The sequence below is a fragment of the Nerophis ophidion genome, linkage group LG11 (genome assembly GCF_033978795.1).
Source record: "Nerophis ophidion isolate RoL-2023_Sa linkage group LG11, RoL_Noph_v1.0, whole genome shotgun sequence".
In the NCBI taxonomy this organism is placed as follows: domain Eukaryota; kingdom Metazoa; phylum Chordata; class Actinopteri; order Syngnathiformes; family Syngnathidae; genus Nerophis; species Nerophis ophidion.
This window is the reverse complement of record NC_084621.1, coordinates 2,888,253-2,910,441: the sequence shown is the minus strand read 5'-3', so window position 1 is coordinate 2,910,441 and position 22,189 is coordinate 2,888,253. Positions and strand designations below refer to the sequence as shown.

At 40.4% G+C, this 22,189-nt stretch overlaps 1 protein-coding gene across 9 annotated transcripts in view; it reads left to right on the top strand.

Annotated features, from left to right (window-relative positions):
* Nucleotides 1–22,189, top strand: part of plekhg6 (pleckstrin homology domain containing, family G (with RhoGef domain) member 6) — a 55,041-nt gene that overhangs the window by 28,714 nt on the left and 4,138 nt on the right. For 5 of the 9 annotated variants that reach the window (XM_061914900.1, XM_061914905.1, XM_061914904.1 and 2 more), the window contains 8 exons: nucleotides 2,858–3,007; nucleotides 3,086–3,196; nucleotides 6,447–6,596; nucleotides 6,673–6,807; nucleotides 12,967–13,080; nucleotides 13,155–13,287; nucleotides 13,354–13,469; nucleotides 16,586–17,529. In XM_061914900.1, coding sequence (XP_061770884.1) covers nucleotides 2,858–3,007; nucleotides 3,086–3,196; nucleotides 6,447–6,596; nucleotides 6,673–6,807; nucleotides 12,967–13,080; nucleotides 13,155–13,287; nucleotides 13,354–13,469; nucleotides 16,586–17,529 — 1,853 coding nt within the window. Of the gene's footprint in view, nucleotides 1–1,123; nucleotides 1,979–2,857; nucleotides 3,008–3,085; nucleotides 3,197–6,446; nucleotides 6,597–6,672; nucleotides 6,808–12,966; nucleotides 13,081–13,154; nucleotides 13,288–13,353; nucleotides 13,470–16,585; nucleotides 17,530–20,189; nucleotides 21,515–22,189 lie in introns of those variants that run through there. The other 4 variants (XM_061914903.1, XM_061914902.1, XM_061914901.1 and 1 more) reach the window with 4 other exon arrangements.

Sequence of the window (22,189 nt, the reverse complement as noted above, 5' to 3'; positions counted from 1 at the left end):
CATCCGTTTCGATACATGCGTAATCTGTTAAATCGCTTAAATCGCTGAAATCCGAGTCTGAATCCGAGCTAATGTCGCTATATCTTGCTGTGGTATTCGCCGTTGTTTGTTTACATTGGCAGCACTGTATGACGTCATAGGGAAATGGATAGTCGCATCGCAAATAGCGAAAATCAAGCACTTTAAAGCTTTTTTTAGGGATATTCGGGGACCGGTAAAATTTTTAAAAAAACTTCAAAAAATACAACAAGCCACTGGGAACAGATTTTTATTGTTTTTAACCCTTTTGAAATTGTGGTAATATTCCCCTTTAAAAGCTGCCGTTTTATGTCTTCCGCTTCAAACACATCGTTATTTGGCACCCTTACTCCCCAATAATGTGTTTGTGTGGGTTTTAAGAATGGTCTTGTGTACTCAGATAATCAACTTTTTGTCTTGAAAATCAACTTTTACCTTGAAAATCATTTTTTCTCTTGAAAATCAACTTTTACCATTGCACGATGCCTCGTTGTCGTCCTTTTTCTATAATAATAACATTGATAATAATAATAGATGGATAAAACGTTTTTCTATAAATCCAAAACGCTTCGGAATATTAGAGGCGGGACATGGACCAAACCGGTCAAATAAGGTGTCCACCAACGGGTTCTACGATTACCGCCACGACAGGCACCAACTAAGGTATGAAAATATAGTGAGAAAACTTAACCCTTTTGGATAGTTTTACCACCGAATCTTACGGTTTATTGACAAATGAAGTATTTGATACCTCGAAGAGTTCACATGTTCTTTATCCAATCCCAGAAAGCCTGTGACTTAAAGTTTAATCCTGGCTTTGTAGATAAACTGAGACCATGTCTAAATATTGCTCATTTGTAGTGGTCTTTCTTGAACTATTTGGAAAAAAAACATGTAAAAATAACTAAAAACTTGTTGAAAAATAAACAAGTGATTCAATTATAAAGATTTCCACACATAGAAGTAATCATCAACTAAAAGTGTCTTCTTTCTTAACATTTCTTCACAAAAAAAGAAAACTTCAACATCAATATTTATGGAACATGGCCACAAAAAATCTAGCTGTCAACACTGAATATTGCATTGTTGCATTTCTTTTCACAGTTTATGAACTTACATTCATATTTTGTAGAACTATTATTCGATAAATATATTTATAAAAGATTGAATTGTTGCCATTTTTAGAATATTTTTGAAAAATCTCACGTACCCCTTGGCATACCTTCAAGTACCCCCAGGGGTACACGTACCCCCATTTGAGAACAACTAGTCTAATCTACTGGTAACAAAGTCATGTGCAAGTGTTTCTAAATCTTGAGCTGACATGAGCCCTCTAAGTCTTGTTACATTTTTGAGGTGATAGTAGGCCGATTTTGTTACTGATTTGATGTGACTGTCGAAATGTAAATCAGAATCTAAAATTTAATACCGTTACATCTCTACTTTCTAGTGTAGTAAATACGGTTGAGTGTGCTATTTGCATTTTCTCCTCCCAATATTGTGGGCGTTCTGATGATCAACATATGATTTGCATATTAATGAAGACAGGGACACAAAATGGATTAAACTTTGCACACGTTCAGTAGATCGGCTTTGCGTGTGCTCTCAATTTGCACTTGTTTTAGTACAGGCAAACCTTTAGTAAATCAGGCCTTTTGTCATGCCTGTTAATCTGGGTTTATGTTTGATCATGTCATGTTTTGTTTTTGGACTCTTGTTTCCCGTTTTTGCACTTCCTGGTTTTGTTGGTTTCCATAGTTACTCATTAGTTTCCACCTGGTCTCCATGTCACACCCCTGCCCTCAGCCCCACACCTGTTTCTCATCATCATAGTCACTATTTAAGTCATTTGTTTTCTGTTCCTCGGCCTGGGAACTTTGCTTATGTCTACTTGCTTACCTAACCATGCTGCTCCTACCTTCATGCCATGCCATACTGTTTTCTATGCTGTCAATACCACGTAAGTTTTTTGTTGTTTATGCCACAGTGCAAGTTTTGTTATTTATGCCAGTGCACGTTTTTGTTTCTTGTCTTTAGCCATGCCATTGTGCTAGTTTTGTTTTATAGCCAAGTTTTCCGCCCTCGAGCGTGCCATTTGTTTGCCTTTTGTTAGTTATAGTGTTTAAATAAACAATATGTACTCACATTCACGTCTCGCTCGTGCCAAATTCCCTCTGCATCGAAGAAAGCAAAACAAATCCAAGTCAAAGTCCTGACACCTTTTGTGTTTGAACTTTTGCCTTGACTTCCTGTTGTTTTTTGTTGTTTATGCCACAGTGCAAGTTTTGTTATTTATGCCAGTGCACGTTTTTGTTTCTTGTCTTTAGCCATGCCATTGTGCTAGTTTTGTTTTATAGCCAAGTTTTCCGCCCTCAAGCGCGCCATTTGTTTGCCTTTTGTTAGTTATAGTGTTTAAATAAACAATATGTACTCACATTCACGTCTCGCTCGTGCCAAATTCCCCTGCGTCGACGAAGCAAAACAAATCCAAGTCAAAGTCCTGACACCTTTTGTGTTTGAACTTTGGCCTTGACTTCCTGTGTTGTTTTTTGTTGTTTATGCCACAGTGCAAGTTCTGTTATTTATGCCAGTGCACGTTTTTGTTTCTTGTCTTTAGCCATGCCATTGTGCTAGTTTTGTTTTATAGCAAGTTTTCCGCCCTCGAGCGCGCCATTTGTTTGCCTTTTGTTAGTTATAGTGTTTAAATAAACAATATGTACTCACATTCACGTCTCGCTCGTGCCAAATTCCCTCTGCATCGAATAAGCAAAACAAATCCAAGTCAAAGTTCTGACCCGTTTTGTGTTTGAACTTTTGCCTTGACTTCCTGTGTTGTCAGGTGACCCCCGAGAAGCTTTTTTCCAACCTCTCCAACATCCTTCGCGCACACCAGCTGTTCTGGAAGGAAGTCATTTATCCCATGTTATGTGATGTCCGCTCCAGGGGCATACCCTTGGACCCCCTGAAGTTGGAGCTTGTTTGCCTGCAAGTGAGTTAGTTTGAAGTCACGACATGTATATTACCAATAACAGGAGAAAACATCCAGTTAAAGTTTCTATATCTGCAGTGGAATGAACGCTTCTCTGAGTACCACCAATACTGTGCAGAGGAAGAGAGGAATGTTGAGTTTGTGCACGAGCAGTTGGAGAGCAATCAACATTTCTCAACTTACATCCAGGTGAGCCTCCTGTCGCCGACCTTATGTGCCAAACACTACCGACAGTGTTAAATATTAAATACTGTAGCACCTAGGGGTGTAACGGTAAACAAAAATTTCGGTTCGGTACGTACCTTGGTTCAGAGGTCATGGTTCGGTTCATTTTCGGTACAGTAAGAAAACAACAAAATATACATTTTTTTAGTTACTTATTTACCAAATTTGCAAAATTTTCCACCAAAAATATTTTTCATAGTGGAATATTTGATGTGAAGTAATCATATCCCTGGATAGGTCAATAAGTATTTTGTATTTTGTACTTCAATCAATCAATGTTTACTTATATAGCCCTAAATCACTAGAGTCTCAAAGGGCTGCACAAACCACAACACAAACCACTACGACATCCTCGGTAGGCCCACATAAGGGCAAGGAAAACTCACACCCAGTGGGACGTCGGTGACAATGATGACTATGAGAACCTTGGAGAGGAGGAAAGCAATGGATGTCGCGCGGGTCTAATATGATACTGTGAAAGTTCAATCCATAATGGATCCAACACAGTCGCAAGAGTCCAGTCCAAAGCGGATCCAACACAGCAGCGAGAGTCCCGTTCACAGCGGAGCCAGCAGGAAAACATCCCAAGCGGAGGCGGATCAGCAGCGCAGAGATGTCCCCAGCCGATACACAGGCGAGCAGTACATGGCCACCGGATCGGACCGGACCCCCTCCACAAGGGAGAGTGGGACATAGGTGAAAAAGAAAAGAAACGGCAGATCAACTGGTCTAAAAAGGGAGTCTATTTAAAGGCTAGAGTATACAAATGAGTTTTAAGGTGAGACTTAAATGCTTCTACTGAGGTGGCATCTCGAACTGTTACCGGGAGGGCATTCCAGAGTACTGGAGCCCGAACGGAAAACGCTCTATAGCCCGCAGACTTTTTTTGGGCTTTGGGAATCACTAATAAGCCGGAGTCCTTTGAACGCAGATAGTGTTTTGTATATTGTACAGGATTGCTTATTATTTTTATTGGATAGTAGTCTGTTTATTTCATTGTTAGTTTTTCCTTTTGAACTCTTCTGTCATTTATTTCACCCCATATTTGTTCCCACTACCGCACCTTAAGTTGGAGTCTTTAATCTCGTTATATGCAAATATAATGACAATAAAGTTCATTCTATTCTATTCTATTCTGTTCTAATTGATAATAACATTGATTTTGATTCAATATTATGTTTTGAGCAATGACAGTTTGAAAGGAAAAAAAAAACCAGCTTTGTTTCATTAGTCAATGTTGCAACTTTTTCTAAATTACATTTAGCTTTTAATCTTTTTTATTTCATTTTTGTTTATGTTTTTGTTCATTTTAATAGTATTCGTAGAATGTGCCGTGGGCCTTTAAGACATTAGCTGTGGGCCGCAAATAGCTTCCGGGGCACACTTTTGACACCCCTGCTATAGATAATAAAAAATTAAATCTTGTTTTTAACCCCTTCTTAACCCTGAACGTACATTGAAAATACACGCAACCGTAACTTAAAATGCCGGACATTTGAGACATTTAAGAAACTCCACCCGGACAGTTCCGCAAAAGAGGACATGTCCGGTGAAAAGAGGCGGTATGGTCAGTCTATCGTAGCCCGGTCGCTGTTAGAATGCTGTGTGTTGTGCCTCGTTGTGTAATGTTTACACAACGTGCGGTACGCTACTTAATATGTTCGTGTGGAAACTCGTTCGGTTGGAGGGTCTTCCATGTTGTCCTAGCTCGGTTGCTGCTAGCATGTGTACTCATTCGTTACACCTCCAAACCGAACCGAAACCCCCGTACCGAAACAATTCAATACAAATGCACGTACCGTTATACCCCTAGTAGCACCTCAACTTACGAGCGCAATGTCACGAAGTGATGACGGCGTGCCGCCATGCCTGTGGAAAAAAAAAAAGGCAACAGGTATTTTGCAGAAGCGGTAAAGTACCGTTTTTAATTCATTAATACCGCAATAATTTATTAGTACCGCTATACCGTACAACCCTAATACAGACTTAAAGTCCTACTGAAAGCCACTACTAGCGACCACGCAGTCTGATAGTTTATATATCAATGATGTAATATCAACATTGCAACACATGCCAATACGGCCGCTTTAGTTTACTAAATTGCAATTTTAAATTTCGCGCGGAAGTACCATGCTAAAACGTCGGTACGGTATGATGACGCGTGCGCGTGACGTCATGCATTGTAGAGGACATTTTGTTACAGCACCGTTCACAGCTATAAGTCGTCTGTTTTCATCGCATGATTCCACAGTATTATGGACATCTGTGTTGCTGAATCTTTTCCAATTTGTTCAATGAATAATGGAGACGTCAAAGAAGAAAGCTGTTGGTGGGAAGCGGTGTGTTGCGGCCACCTTTAGCAACACAAACACAGCCAGTGTTTCAATGTTTACATTCCCGAAAGATGACAGTCAAGCTTTACTATGGAACAGAGCGGTCAAGCAAACACGGTTGGATTGGACCACACACACAAAGTACAGTGTACTATGCAGCAATCATTTCGACTGGTTCTGAAGAAAGGTGCGGGGCCGACCTTCAGGTTGTACAGGTACGACCATATAATCTCACTAAAACACTAGTAACACAATAAGCAGATAGGGGATTTTCCAGAATTATCCTAGTAAATTTGTCTAATAACTTTTGAATCGCTCCCACTGCCCTCGTCTTTTTTTTTTCCTTTTTTTTTTTTTTCCTAGTCTTTCACTCTTACTTCCGCTAATCCGAGGTTGGGTTGCGGGGGCAGCATAAGCGAAAGAAAATGGATGGATCGATGGCAAATCTCACTTTCCTCATCCAGGAATCTTTCATCCTCGCTCAAATTAATGGGGAAATCGTCGCTTTCTCAGTCCGAATCGCTCTCGCTGCTGGTGGCCATAATTATAAACAATGTTCAGATGCGAGGAGCTCCACAACCCGTGACGTCACGCCTACATCGTCTGCTACTTCCTGTACAGTACAGGCAAAGCTTTTTTATTGGCGGCCAAAAGTTGCAAACTTTATCGTGGATGTTCTCTACTAAATCCTTTCAGCAAAAATATGGTAATATCGCGAAATGATCAAGTATGACACATAGAATGGACCTGCTATCCCCATTTGAATAAGAGAATCTCATTTTAGTAGGCCTTTAAATGCTCTTTTTATTTGGTTATAAGTTCTCTTCTGGACATTTAATACAGCAGCAATGACAATCAAATGTTTTTTTTTTTCCCCCCAGTGGGTAGAGACTCATCCTCACAGTCGGCGCATGCGCATCGGAGACATGCAGGCCAGACCCCACTTTAGAATCACCAAGTATCCCCTCCTTCTAAAGGCTGTGCTCAAAAGCACCACAGACCCTCTTGTGGAGCGCCGCCTTCGCGGCATGGTGAGAAACTATAAAAGCCAAGTATTGTTCTTTCTAAGATGGCACATTACTAAAAAAGTATTTCTCTTCCTCTCAGTTATCCAGCATAAACATTTTTCTAGGGAGCATCAATGACTACCTGAGGCTGGAGGGAGAGAAGAGAGCGCTCTCCATCTTTTCGGAGAGGCTAGAGGGATACGAGATCGAAGGAATAAATGAGGAAATTGACCAGGTGAAATACAAAGAGCTTGCATAAAAAAACATGGAATAATTTGGATTAAATAAATACATACCCCGTTTCCATATGAGTTGGAAAATTGTGTTAGATGTAAATATAAACGGAGTACAATGATTTGCAAATCCTTTTCAACCCATATTCAATTGAATGCACTAAAAAGACAACATATTTGATGTTCAAACTCATAAACTTTATTTTTATTTTTTTTGCAAGTAATAATTAACTTAGAATGTCTTGGCTGCAACACGTGCCAAAGTAGTTGGGAAAGGGCATGTTCACCACTATGTTACATCACCTTTTCTTTTAACAACACTCAATAAATGTTTGGGAACTGAGGAAACTAATTGTTGAAGCTTTGAAAGTGGAATTCTTTCCCATTCTTGTTTTATGTAGAGCTTCAGTCGTTCCACAGTCCGGGGTCTCCGCTGTTGTATTTTATGCTTCATAATGTGCCACACATTTTCGATGGGAGACAGGTCTGGACTGCAGGCGGGCCAGGAAAGTACCCCTACTCTTTTACTTCGAAGCCACACTGTTGTAACACGTGGCTTGGCCTTTTCTTGCTGAAATAAGCAGGGGCGTCCATGATAACGTTGCTTGGATGACAACATATATTGCTCCAAAACCTGTATGGACCATTCAGCATTAATGGTGCCTTCACAGATGTGTAAGTTACCCATCCCTAGGGTACTAATACACCGACATACCCTCACAGATGCTGGCTTTTGAACTTTGCATCGATAACAATCCGTGTGGTTATTTCCCTCTTTGTTCCGGAGGACACCACGTCCACAGTTTCCAAATAAAATTTGAAATGTGGACTCGTCAGACCACAGAACGCTTTTCCACTTTGCATCAGTCCATCTCAGAAAGGGGACTCAAGCTCAGTTTACCTGGGGGCCACTGGATGCAGAAACTGGGTGAGGCTGGGCTGCAAGAAAAGATTTCTTTAAAAAATCTAACTTGCACTTATAAACAAATTCACCTTCTTTGAATGGCTTTCCCACCCTAGCAACATACTTGCAAACTCTTGCGATCTTTTCCGGGAAACACTCGAATATCAGTGCCCCTCCCGACAATCTCCCTGGGCGATCATTCTCCTCTTCATTTTTACCTGGACAACAATATTAAGGCACGCCCCGGACAACAATATTAAGGTCCGTGCCATGATGGCACTGCCTCTAGCGTCCTCTACAACCTGCCATCTCGTCCGCTTTTCCACCATACAATGCGCCGGCCAGGTCACATATTGTATGAGACTTCTGCAGACCCACGGAAGCGACTGCAAGACATACTTGATCAACAGCTATACAGGTCACACTGAGGGTGGCCGTATAAACAACTTTAACACTGTTACAAATATGTGCCACACTGTGAACCCACACCAAACAAGATTGACAAACACATCAATATAACAATTCACACCCCCGCCCCCTAATGTAGTCCGGAGGAGTTAGGGCTGCATGGGATTCTGGGTATTTGTTCTGTTGTGTTTATGTTGTGTTACGGTGCAGATGTTCTCCCAAAATGTGTTTGTCATTCTTGTTTGGTGTGGGTTCACAGTGTGGCACATATTTGTAACAGTGTTAAAGTTGTTTATATGGCCACCCTCATTGTGACCTGTATGGCCGTTGATCAACTATGTCCTGAAGTCGCTTACCGAGTCTACATAAGCCGAACACAACATGCGGCTGGTCTGGCACGCTGTTAGTACAGAATGTAGAGGACTCTAAAGGCAGTGCGTCCACGGTGCCCCCTTAGTATTGTTGTTTGGGTAAAATTCGGGAGAATGTTTACCCCTGGAGGGGCACTAAAAATTGGGAATCTCCCGGAAAAAGCTAACTAGCTTATGCTGCTATATTGACAAATTGAGCCGGTGAGCTCCTGCATCGCCTCTGAGGTGGTGAAAGGTCAAATTAATTTTCTCACGACTTGTATAGTAGAATGATGTGGTAAACCCATAAACCAAGAAATTGGTCAACTTTGACTTTTAACTTAGACCCGGAGATGGCGAGAAAGACACACAAAAAATGCTCGTTTCGCAGCCACTTTTTTGTTTTCATCATCCATCAGTCGGAATCCCAGTGAGAGCGGATATTGTAAAGTAGGTGCTTGCAGCTCCCTTCTACGTTACTATGTTCGTAGTTCGTAGTATTTCTTGTTTAGCAATTAGCAATACTGCTGCATGATGCTTGTGTTTCACTAAAGCTGGATCCGTTTAGCATACAGTTTCAAAAACTTGTAGCTCATCTTCTGTATATTCAGGCTCAAAAATATAAGGTTCTGGATCATCATTTGTAACACAGTAGTCATATTTATCTCTCATGAAGTCTGCCACACAGTAGTAGTAGTAGATGTTGTTTTTGAAGGGAAAAGAGAATGTTGTGATGCATCTGTGAAATTAATGCATGGCCAATCTGCTTAAAATGACCAAAATACTGAAATATTACATTTTAAAGGTGCTTGTCACTACATTACATATATGCACACAGTCTGTATATGAAATGTTGATGGAGGCATTTAGATGTTTTTGGAGCGCCTTATAGGCGGAATAGAATGACTCACATCACTTCCAATGTTAGCTGACTTTGTAAATGTTAGTTTGTGAGTAAGAATGCATAAACAAAAAAAAGAAAAACATGTGTGCTTGCCTCACATTAGGAATGTGAATGATAGGCAAAATTCCAAAAAAAGAGAGCAGTTCTCCTTTGAAGGGCCTCTTACACTGGCACTTGATTTATTGTTATGAACCTAAAAATGATGTTTTCACATCAAATTTTCACCAAAATAGACAAAATAGTAATTTGGGGCTTGTTTTCTTAAAAGTTTCAGCACATTTTGGAATGCCCACTTCTAGCTCAGAAAATATAAGCATAAGCCTGCTGGTGTCACCTGCAGACTCGAGGCAATTTCATTCTAAGATCTAAATACCACACAACAAAACTATGCAAACCATAAAATTGCATGAATGTACTATTAGCAGGTGTGTTGCATATAATTATTAAGAATTGATAACTGGTGCAAAACGCCTTATTTAAATGAAGTTTTTAGGTGTACTACATGGTTTTTACTACAAAAACAATAATTTACTGCAGATTGATGTTAGTATGCTCATACCTGTGGTGTTTTGCTATGTTGTAAAACATGCAGCAGATATACACCACTTTTTCTGGGCATTTTCGACGCAGTCCTGCAGTGCATCGACAATGGAAGCCACATTCGTACTGCACTGAAGGTGCGCTCAAGTATTGCAATACTTGTATTTATTATAAGAGATATGTTATTAATAATGGTAATAACGTGATCATTAGTGAAAACAGGTGTGAGGCTGAGAACAAGGACGTGACATGACAGGTGAAAACTATTGAGTTGGCATGGAGACGAAAACAAACTAAGTGCCAAGACAGAACTTAAATGTCCAAAAAACTAAACATAACCTGACCAAAACCAAAACAAACTTACAGGCGTGACAGCTACAAATGAGGCACAATAATGCAATATGTACGTACAGCTAGCCTAAACCTGCTCTGTGGCATAGTGGTTAGAGCGTCCGCCCTGAGATCGGTAGGTCGTGAGTTCAAACCCCGGCTGAGTCATACCAAAGACTATAAAAAAAATGGGACCCATTGCCTCCCTGCATGGCCCTCAGCATCAAGGGTTGGAATGATAAATGATAAATGGGTTGTACTTGTATAGCGCTTTTCTACCTTCAAGGTACTCAAAACGCTTTGACACTACTTCCACATTTACCCAATCACACACACATTCACACACTGATGGAGGGAGCTGCCATGCAAGGCGCCAACCAGCACCCATCAGGAGCAAGGGTGAAGTGTCTTGCTCAGGACACAACGGACGTGACGAGGTTGGTACTAGGTGGGGATTGAACCAGGGAGCCTCGGGTTGTGCACGGCCACTCTCCCACTGCGCCACGCCGTCCCCATTGGGGGTTAAATCACCATAAATGATTCCTGGGCACAGCACCGCTGCTGCTCACTGCTCCCCTCGCCTCCTAGGGGGTGATCAAGGGTGATGGGTCAAATGCAGAGGATTATTTCGCCACATCTAGTGTGTGTGTGTGTGTGTGTGTGTGTGTGTGTGTGTGTGTGTGTGTGTGTGTGTGTGTGTGACAATCATTGGTACTTTAACTTTAACTTTACTTTAAATAGCATGTTAGCATCGATTAGCTTGCAGTCATGCCCTGACCAAATATGTCTGATTAGCACACTCCACATAAGTCAATAAGATCAACAAAACTCACCTTTGTGCATTCATGCACAACGTTATAAGTTTGGTGGACAAAATGAGACAGAAAAAGAAGTGGCATAAATCACGTCTTAGCCAAGACATCCAGGGGGTTTACGTCGCTCGTCTGCGGGAACAGACTGCAGTCATCGCTTGCCGTGCTCCGTCGTCCCTGAATAGCTCACGCACTCCGGCAGATTCAGTGGTGGTCTATTTTCCAATATTGCAGATTTCTTTGACTTTATCGTTGGAAATGCTCCTGCTTTGAGTGTCGCAGGATATCCACACATCCTTGCCATCTCTGTCGTAGCATAGCTGTCGTCTGTACAGTGTGCGGAACAAACGGGGGACTTTCGCATCTTTTGGCCACTGTTGCAACTTGAATCCGTCCCTGTTGGTGTTGTTACACCCTCCGACAACACACCAACGAGGCATGATGTCTCCAAGGTACGGGAAAACAGTCGAAAAAACGGAAAATAACAGAGCTGATTCGACTTGGTGCGTGTAATGAGATTGAGAAAATGGCGGATCGCTTCACGATGTGACGTCACGGATGAAAGGTCATCGCTCCGACAGGCTATCAATTGAAAGGCGTTTAAATTGCCAAATTCGCCCTTTTAGAGTTCGGAAATCGGTTAAAAAAAACATATGGTCTTTTTTCTGCAACATCAAGGTATATATTGACGCTTACATCGGTCTGGTGATAATGTTCCCCTTTAAGATAAGGAAGCACAGGCTGTGGTGTCTATATATTATCACATTTACATTTATTTTTTTTTATCATAATTTCAATTGTAAAGAAATCATGGACCAGAGCAGGGGTAGGGAACCTATGGCTCTAGAGCCAGATGTGGCTCTTTTGATGTCTGCATCTGGCTCTCGGATAAATCTGAGCTGACATTGCTTAACACGATAAGTAATGAATAATTCCACTTGTAATCACAGTGTTAAAAATAACGTTCAAAATATAAAACATTCATTTTTAATCCATCCATTCATTTTCTACTGCACCTGTCGAAGAATAATGGTAAGAAGTTATTTATTTATTATTGGTTAATGTGGGGCTTGCAATCCTGGGGGCTCTGTAGACCACCAAGCACCGACATGAGAGCCTGTTTCAGGGTTTAAATATTGTTTTATTTTTAAATAAGACTCTCAGTTGCTTTCCAGCAATTGTCTTTTTCTCTTTCCTTCTCGCTTGCGCTCTGGCTCCAGCCCCAACCCCGTCTCTCTTCCTGGCTGCTGCTTATAACAGAGCGACAGGTGATTGGATAACAAGACCCAGGTGGGCCATCTACGGTCCTGGCACACCCCGCTTCGCTGCAGGCCCGCATGCCACGCCCCCTCCACAGTTAGCTTCAGAATAACAATGTTATTACAAAAAATAGGAGACCTGTTATACTTTACAAATGTTGGTATTACTTAAAAATGCACGCCTTTAGTTGTGTTCAGTGTTGAAAAAAATATTATATGGCTCTTACGGAAATACATTTTAAAAATATTTGGATTCTTGGCTCTCTCAGTCAAAAAGGTTCCCGACCCCTGGACCAGAGCAACAGAAACATGCAATTAAGTGATAAAAGTCATATTTTTGACATGTCTTTATCCACACTGTCTATGCGTGGAAATGGGCTCCAGTTTTGTAGAAGAAGTCACGCCATATCAAGTCTGGCGATAGAAAGGCGGTATTCCAAGTTTTTACAGATTACACAAAACAAATTGTAATTATAGACAATGACTGCCGTATTTATTTTCAGGAGCAAAAAATACAAGATAAATTGTGAGTGAAATTCCCGTCTTCTGGATGCTATGGGTATATTTGTTTATTTCACACTTGACAAAAGTGTTGGGACACTGATGGAGACACTTTTTTTTTTTTTGCTCACCTACATCGCATCCTCTCCGCAGCACATCCGAGATAAGTTCGATCTGACGTGCCCCATGGCGGGTGTTGGCCCAGGGGTGGTACGTAAGCTCCTCATTCAGCAGAACCTGAAGGTCCGGTTCAGAAAAGACAGCAAGGTGAGCCCTGGTGCTGGTGGATCCAGTTTGTTTCTTCACTCTACATCCAAACTAACCTCCTCTTTACGGCGCAGATGGAGGTGGTGGCTCTACTCTTCTCAGATGTACTTCTCATGACCAAACTGCAGAAGAAAAGCGAGCTCCTGAAGGTGGTTCGGCCTCCTCTGGCCCTCAACAAAATCGACTGCATTGCACTTAAGGATAACTGTGAGTCAAATCAGGCGAAAGTGGTAGAAAACTTCTGTTTCCATTGAGATATTTCTCCTCTCACAGGTTCTTTTCTTCTGGTCGAGGTGGGGGAGCTTTGTTGTCTTGTGAATGCCTATGTATTCACAACCAGCACCCCAGAAAGCTGCTACAAATGGGTCTCCACCATTAATGACGCAAAGGTAAAAACAATCTTTTAAACTTAAGACTTGATTTAAATATCTTTTTTTAACACTTTAATGATGTTAACTGTGGAACAGCTTGGAGGATTCCTTAAAATGTTCCAATTCCATTCACACATTTAAAAAACACTTTAAGACCACTGTCTTGAAAAAATATATCACTCTTGAATCAACATTGTAGTTAATTCTATGAGTAATGTTGGGATATAAATAATAATGGAAGTATAATTGTTTGTATATATAGTATATAATTGGTGCAAAAGTTTAATACGTGTGTAAGGATATTTCACATGACTTTTAATTGTGTATATAAAGTAAAGTACCAATGATTGTCACACAAATACTAGATGTGGCGAAATTATTCTCTGCATTTGACCCCCTGGGAGGTGAGGGGAGCAGTGGGCAGCAGCGGTGCCGCGCCCAGGAATCATTTTGGTGATTTAACCCCCAATTCCAACCCTTAATGCTGAGTGCCAAGCAGGGAGGTAATGGGTCCCATCTTTTATAGTCTTTGGTATGACTTAGCCGGGGTTTGAACTCACAACCTACCGATCTCAGGGCAGACTCTCTAACCACTAGGCCACTGAGTAGGCGTATATAATATATAATATAATATGATTGAACTCCGTTCATGTTGTGTATGATGTGTATTCATAATATGTTGTGCAAAGGACTTTTCAAAATTTTCGGAAGTTCATTTTGTACTTCACATTGTTTATAGGGTTAGGTGTAATAAGTTTTCAACTTTAGCCTAAACCCTTTCGGTCTGCAACATTTTCATTTTCATTTTCAATCAATGAATTTACAACTGTTTGTTTGTTTTGTTGACCATTGACCGAAGAACAATAAAAAACTTGAAAAAAAACAAAACAAGAAAATATGATTTAAAGTGCACAAGAAAGTGAAAAGGAAAATTTAGCTTTCTTTGACCACATGTCAGGTAATGATCAAATGTATTGAACTGGTCGGTATTACACATTAGTTTCACACCAGAGGGTTGCTTACTGCAGCAAGTGACATGGCTATAATTAAATAACCTGATGGTTGTTAGCTTTTGTAGAGTATAGGAGACTGCTGTTAATTGAAAAAAAAAGGTTCTATTGTAGCCTTATTTAAAGGCCTACTGAAATGAGATTTTCTTATTTAAACGGGGATAGCAGGTCCATTCTATGTGTCATACTTGATCATTTTGCAATATTGCCATATTTTTGCTGAAAGGATTTAGTAGAGAACATCCACGATAAAGTTTGCAACTTTTGGCCGCTAACAGAAAAGCCCTGCCTTTACCAGAAGTCGCAGACAATGACGTCACCCGTTGATGGCCCCTCACATCCTCACATTGTTTTTAATGGGAGCCTCCAACAAAAAGAGCTATTCGAACCGAGAAAATGACAATTTCCCCATTAATTTGAGCGAGGATGAAAGATTCGTGTTAGAGCATATTGATAGCGACGGACTAGAAAAAAAAAAAAAAAGGTATTCAGATGTTTTTAGACAGATTTACTAGGCTAATTCTGGGAAATCCCTTATCTTTCTATTGTGTTGCTAGTGTTTTAGTGAGTTTAATAGTACCTGATAGTGTGTCCATGGGTGTCTTGAGGACAGTATCTGATGGATGTCGACGGCAGCTGTATAAACGACACAAGCTCAGCTAATCTCCGGTAAGTGGCGACTTTTTACCACAATTTTCTCACCGAAACCTGCTGGTTGACATTCAGTCGGGATCCATGTTCGCTTGACCGCTCTGATCCATAGTAAAGTTTCACCTCCGGGAATTTTAAACAAGGAATCACCGTGTGTTTGTGTGGCTAACGGCTAAAGCTTCCCAACTCCATCTTTCTACTTTGACTCCTCCAATATCAATTGAACAAATTGCAAAAGATTCAGCAACACAGATCTCCAAAATACTGTGTAATTATGCGGTTAAAGCAGACGACTTTTAGCTGTGTGTGTGTGCAGCGCTAATATTTCCTAACAGTCCGTGACGTCACGCGTACACGTCATCATTACGCGACGTTTTCAAGAAGAAACTGCCGGGGAATTTACAATTGCAATTTAGTAAACTAAAAAGGCTGTATTGGCATGTGTTGCAATGTTGATATTTCATCATTGATATATAAACTATCAGACTGCGTGGTCGCTAGTAGTGGCTTTCAGTAGGCCTTTAACAGGATTAAGACTTGATAATGTCTTTATTTTTCCTAAGCTGCTGCTCAGCTAAAATCCACTGGTGTGGACGCTTTGTAAAGCGCTGTTCCACAGTCTAGACTTGAAACATTCTGGCATGAAATCACAAGACTCTGTTGGCATTTGTAATGATCCAGACACACGAAAATACAGATCGCTAGAAGTATTAAATTGCAATTACTCCAATATGAAAAAACAAACTCTAGTTTAAACGAAATACAAGCTATAAAATTATGAAATGATAATGCTGAATTGTAAATAGATGATGTGTGTAATATTTGTATTTCTGACAGCCCAAATATGTTAACCAGTACACAGACACAATATTCCCTCTTTTCCTAGCTTGTCTTCCTTTCTCACAGTCTTTTATGCGCAACAGTGCCAGTTTAATAAATAGTTTGATAAATCGCCTTGCGAGTACTAAATTATTTTGTTTTATTGCAGACTCCAACGTCCAAGTAGACATACAATCACTTACAGTGCATAAAATAATTAATAACTACACAGATAACTAATACAGAAAAAAAGGCATTATCACATAAAATTAAAACAGTGCTTGTGTATATTCCGTATAAGGCATCTAATAAATAAAAGCAGCAATAAAAAAATATATACTTAAAAAAATGTGTCTACACATTGTCATTCATTGCACCAATAAGTTATCTTTTTTTTTTTTTTCCTGCACCTTTCTTTTTTTTCAGGAAATTAACTTAATTCAAACATGAAAAAGTTATAATGTGAAGGAATAATTAGTATGGAGGGGTATGACTATAAGACATGTTTTTCCGACATGTTGAAATATGCAAATGTAACCACACGAGGTTCCTTAATATAACTTGTTAAACATGTGTAAAAAAAATTTAATCATAACCAACCTTTGAGTAGAACGGACCTAACTGTAGACCCTCTTATCCATATCACGTTTCCAGGTGACGCTGAGAAACTTGAGAGAGGCAGAGAGTAGAAGACAGTCGGATAGGAAAAGACTTTTTGTGGCAAATGATGAAATGTCTTTGGACATTGGCTGGAAAGAAAGACTACATGAGGTCCAACAAGAGCAGCAACAAAGTCAGTCGTGGAACCACACACATCTATCCATCCCCACTAGGCAACTAACCCTGGTACCAGGCGGGTATCCAGATGTGGATTACCCAATAGATGACCTCAACACCTCATACCGAACGGGACCATCCGATTTTGAAGGAGATTCACAAACTGTCTACTATCCTACCCGGAAAATTCCCAATCTCACGCAGTTGGAAGGGTTGTCTCCTGAGACTAAAGGATTCTCCACAAAGCCGAAGTCCCCCATAGTATACAGGAAGACAATAGTTGTTGAAAACCAAGACTACTCTTCTCAAACTTCAGGGCAATTGCGGTCAAAATCCAACAAGTCTTTCTCCGGCCATGACTCCGACCACAGCCTAAACACAAAGATTCTGACGATAAGTGACTTAAAGCCCACTCAGGACAGCTTTTGGACAACAAACGGCTCCAGAGGCTCACTGAACTCTCAGTCATTTTCCGAACCTGAACTGGTGACTTTAAGTTCCAATAAAAAGGAGGGGGTGAAAACCCATAGGAGCGTTTCCGATGTGACCACCGGCATTCTGGTTGGGTCTGCTTCACCGTCATCTGTGAACACACTTCTGGAAAGAGCCATGGGTAGAAGGAGAGACAGAGACGTGTCAAAAGGTATTTTGTTTAATGTAAGGCCCAGTCATCGTTTTACTCCGTTGTCGTCCTCGGCTGTTGTAGACAGAGACACAGAGTGGGAGAAGGGAGAAGAGGGCTCAAGGGCTCAAGCTCTCATGGCCAGTGGAAAATGGAAAGAGCAGCTGGTGGACGGAGAAGAAAATGACAATCTGGACAGGTGAGTACTACTGTAATGTGCATGAGTAGTTGGCGATATAAATATGAAATGAATGAATGGATCAACAACTGTGTAATATTACGAAACACAGCACAACAGGAAACCTGTGCTGTCTTGACGGCAGGCTTCTCTTGTCATGTTAATTTTTAATATGGCAGTGAGTTTAATTTCCTATTCTGTAGCTATTTTCTCCTCTGCTATCACAAAAGTCTAAAAAAAAAAAAAAAAAAAAGCAAAACCGGCAAAGTTTTAAAATTTTTTTAACATTCCTGACAGTTATACAAGTAAAAAGTGGACTAATTTATCACTGCATCATTAGACTAAATACAACTACAAACCCCGTTTCCATATGAGTAGGGAAATTGTGTTAGATGTAAATATAAACGGAATACAATGATTTGTAAATACTTTTCAACCCATATTCAGTTGAATGCACTACAAAGACAAGATATTTGATGTTCAAACTCATAAACTTTATTTTTTGGGGGAAATAATACATGTAATTAACTTAGAATTTCATGGCTGCAACACGTGCCAAAGTAGTTGGGAAAGGGCATGTTCACCACTGTGTTACATCACCTTTTCTTTTAACAACACTCATTAAACGTTTGGGAACTGAGGAAACTAATTGTTGAAGCTTTGAAAGTGGAATTCTTTCCCATTCTTTTTTTATGTAGAGCTTCAGTCGTTCAACAGTACGGGGTCTCTGCTGTCGTATTTTACACTTCATAATGCGCCACACATTTTCGATGGGAGAGAGGTCTGGACTGCAGGCGGGCCAGGAAAGTACCCGAGCTCTTTTTTTACGAAGCCACGCTGTTGTAACACATGGATTGGCATTGTCTTGCTGAAATAAGCAGGGGCGTCCATGATAACGATGCTTGGATGACAACATATGTTGCTCCAAAACCTGTATGGACCATTCAGCATTAATGGTGCCTTCACAGATGTGTAAGTTACCCATGCCTTGGGCAGTAATGCACCCCCATACCATCACAAATGCTGGCTTTATTTTCCTCTTCGTTCCAGAGGACACCACATCCACAGTTTCCAAATATAATTTGAAATGTGGACTTGTCAGACCACAGAACACTTTTCCACTTTGTATCAGTCCATCATAGATGAGCTCGGGCCCAGCAAAGTCGGCGATGTTTCTGGGTGTTGTTGATGAATGGCTTTGGCTTTGGCTTTGCATAGTAGAGTTTTAACTTGCACTTACATATATAGCAACCAACTGTATTTACTGACAGTGGTTTTCGGAAGTGTTCCTGAGCCCATGTGGTGATATCCTTTACACACTGATGTTGGTTTTCGATGCAGTACCGCCTGAGGGATCAAAGGTCCGTAATATCATCGCTTACGTGCAGTGATTTCTCCAGATTCTCTGAACCTTTTGATGATTTTACGGACCGTAGATTGTAAAATCCCTAAATTCCTTGCAATAGCTCGTTGAGAAATGTTGTTCTAAAACTGTTTAACAATTTGCTTACAAAGTGGTGACCCTCACCCCATCCTTGTTTGTGAATTACTTAGCATTTCATGGAAGCTGCTTTTATAGCCAATCATGGCACCCACCTGTTCCCAATTAGCCTGCACACCTGTGGGATGTTCCAAATAAGTTTTTGATGAGCATTCCTCAACTTTATCAGTATTTATTGCCACCTTTCCCAAATTCTTTGTCACGTGTTGCTGGTATCAAATTCTACAGTTAATGTTTATTTGCAAACAAAAAAATGTTTATCAGTTTGAACATCAAATATGTTGTCTGTGTGAACTGAATATGGGTTGAAAATGATTTGCAAATCATTGTATTCTGTTTATATTTACATCCAACACAATTTCCCAACTCAAATGAAAACGGGGTTTGTACAATAAAGTAGAATTACTTATCCTTTGATGATATATATAGGAACAAAAAGGTAGTATTGTACCACGTTTTCGACATATGTGGTGGCATCACAAAAAAAAGCAAAGAAAAAGCAAAACAGGCAATGTTACAAATAACATTTTCAAATTTGTGACTGGCATACAAAATTAGACACAAAACCAATTAAGTGCAACTTCTCGTCATTTGAAAACATCTGACATAATAAAAAATGTGCTGGTAGGTTGGCAACCTTTTGTCATTTTAATGTTAAATGTCGCAGAAGCTTTAATTTTCTGCTGTACAAAAAAATCGTTACACATTAATCATGTCATTAATTATTTTAATCGCACCTGCTCCTTTACCTTAACCGTGGATGGTTACCTGAAAGGTTGTTGTATGGTCAGTGATCAGGTTATTGTATAAACATACATCAGTGCAAAGAGGAGTGAGCAGATTCAGACTGGTGTACTCACTGGTAAATTTCACTTCAAAATAGACCAACTGGACTCTAGATAAAACTCAAGTTTTAGCAAATAAATGACGCATGTTTAAGTAGAACATTTGAAAAATGCATTTTTATTTTACACCGCCTTCCGCCCGAATGCAGCGGAGATAGGTTCCAGCACCCCCCGCGACCACAAAAGGGACAAGCGGTAGAAAATGCATGGATGGATAGGCAAAATTCTCAAAAATAGTGCATTTCTACTTTGAAAGGGTCATATTATGACTTTTTTTCAACATTTAAAACACTTCCTTCTTTGGTCAAACGCTGCACTTTTATTATGTTTTACAGACCATCTTCAAGCCAATTCCTGACCCTCTCTTCAGTTTTTGACCGTTTTGTGGGCGGTCTTATTTGGGAGGCTCCACTTCGACACTTTCTTCTCCCCGCCCTCTTTGTTGTGGCGGTAGTTTTTAGCGCTTCCATAGCAAGTCTAGTGACTGATATAATTTAGAACTGTATGCTACTTTTTATTAGAAATGGCAACAGCGGAGGATAAAGGCCTCACAAGAGAATAGAGAAAAAGGAGCTTATTGGCTTCAGTGTCGGCGAAAACCACGCAAATGTTCGGGACTTATCCCAAATACACATCAGCACATACCATTAGGTAAGAAAAGTTGGCTTTGCATAATTTTGCGAAGCTAAACGCCAGATAATGTCTCGTAATAGATGCCTTTTTGGGGTCCTCATACACTTGTTGGCGTTAACGCACTTTGTGGTTTTACACATTGAAATCCGAAAGGATGCGCATTTCCGGAAGTCCGTGCGTCCCCGAGATGCAGATTTTTTTTTTCTTTTTTTAACAACCCTGCCTTCTCTGGGTGTAAACTACCGTTTGCTTGTTTTTTAAATTTAATCAATTATTGCTTTCCGTCGATGTTTTGTTTATATTTGCCGAGTCCAATTTTCGTCCCTGTTTATTTCCTTTTTATTGGTCAACTTCAAAATAATGAACTTTGTAGTTAAATTTCTTATATTTTGATTTGCCGAAAGTTTTATCAATCACAAATACCGCATTTCCAGTAGTAGGACTCCTGCGTGTTATTGTTCTGGTCATGGCGAGCAAGAAGCCAAGCTTAATGGTCACTTATAACGATGAAAAGATGTTTTGTATGCCATGTAAACGGGCTAATAAAAAGAACACCTTTACCACCGGGTACACTGATTTTCTAAGATCCAGCCTCACCAGGCACCAAGAAACATCGTGTTACACTCTTCCTGCTTGTCAGCTCCCAGACCGTGGTCGAGGAGCGCAGGAGAGACGTCCCCTCCAGGGCCGATATATTGTCAGTGGTAACATTCTCCACTCTCCGGCAGTGGGTCCCTACAGTTCCACTCTTGGGTCGGAATGACGAGGCTGTCGATTTGTTACAACTTTTTATCTGTTTACCACAAAGCTAACCGGACATCCACCATGCTGTTAACACTCCTGAACAACTCCCTCTCCTAACTTGCCCACTCACTTACACACATCACTCTCCCCACATACCGCCATTCTTAAAGGGGAACACACAGCTTATTGCCATCACAAAGGCCGAGATGAAATGCTCGTTTCCAAACCCGGTTTCCATATGAGTTAGGAAATTGTGTTAGATGTAAATATAAACGGAATACAATGATTTGCAAATCATTTTCAACCCATATTCTGTTGAATATGCTACAAAGACAACATATTTGATGTTCAAACTGATAAACATTCTTTTTTTTTAAAACTTTAGAATATGATGCCAGCAACATGTGACAAAAAAGTTGGGAAAGGTGGCAATAAATACTGATAAAGTTGAGGAATGCTCATTAAACATTTATTTGGAAAATCCCACAGGTGTGCAGGCTAATCGGGAACAGGTGGGTGCCATGATTGGGTAAAAAAAACAGCTTCCCAAAAAATGCTCAGTCTTTCACAAGAAAGGATGAGGCGAGGTACACCCCTTTGTCCACAACTGCGTGAGCAAGTAGTCAAACAGTTTAAGAACAACCTTTCTCAAAATGCAATTGCAAGAAATTGAGGGACAGTAATATCATCAAAAGGTTCAGAGAATCTGGAGAAATCACTCTACGTAAGCGGCATGGCCGGAAACCAACATTGAATGACCGTGACCTTCAATCCCTCAGACTGCACCGTATCAAAAACCGACATCAATGTCTAAAGGATATCACCACATGGTGATATCCAGAAAACCACTGTCACTAAATACATTTTGTCGCTACATCTTTAAGTGCAAGTTAAAGCTCTACTATGCAAAACGAAAGCCATTTATCAACAACATCCAGAAACGCTGCCGGCTTCTGTG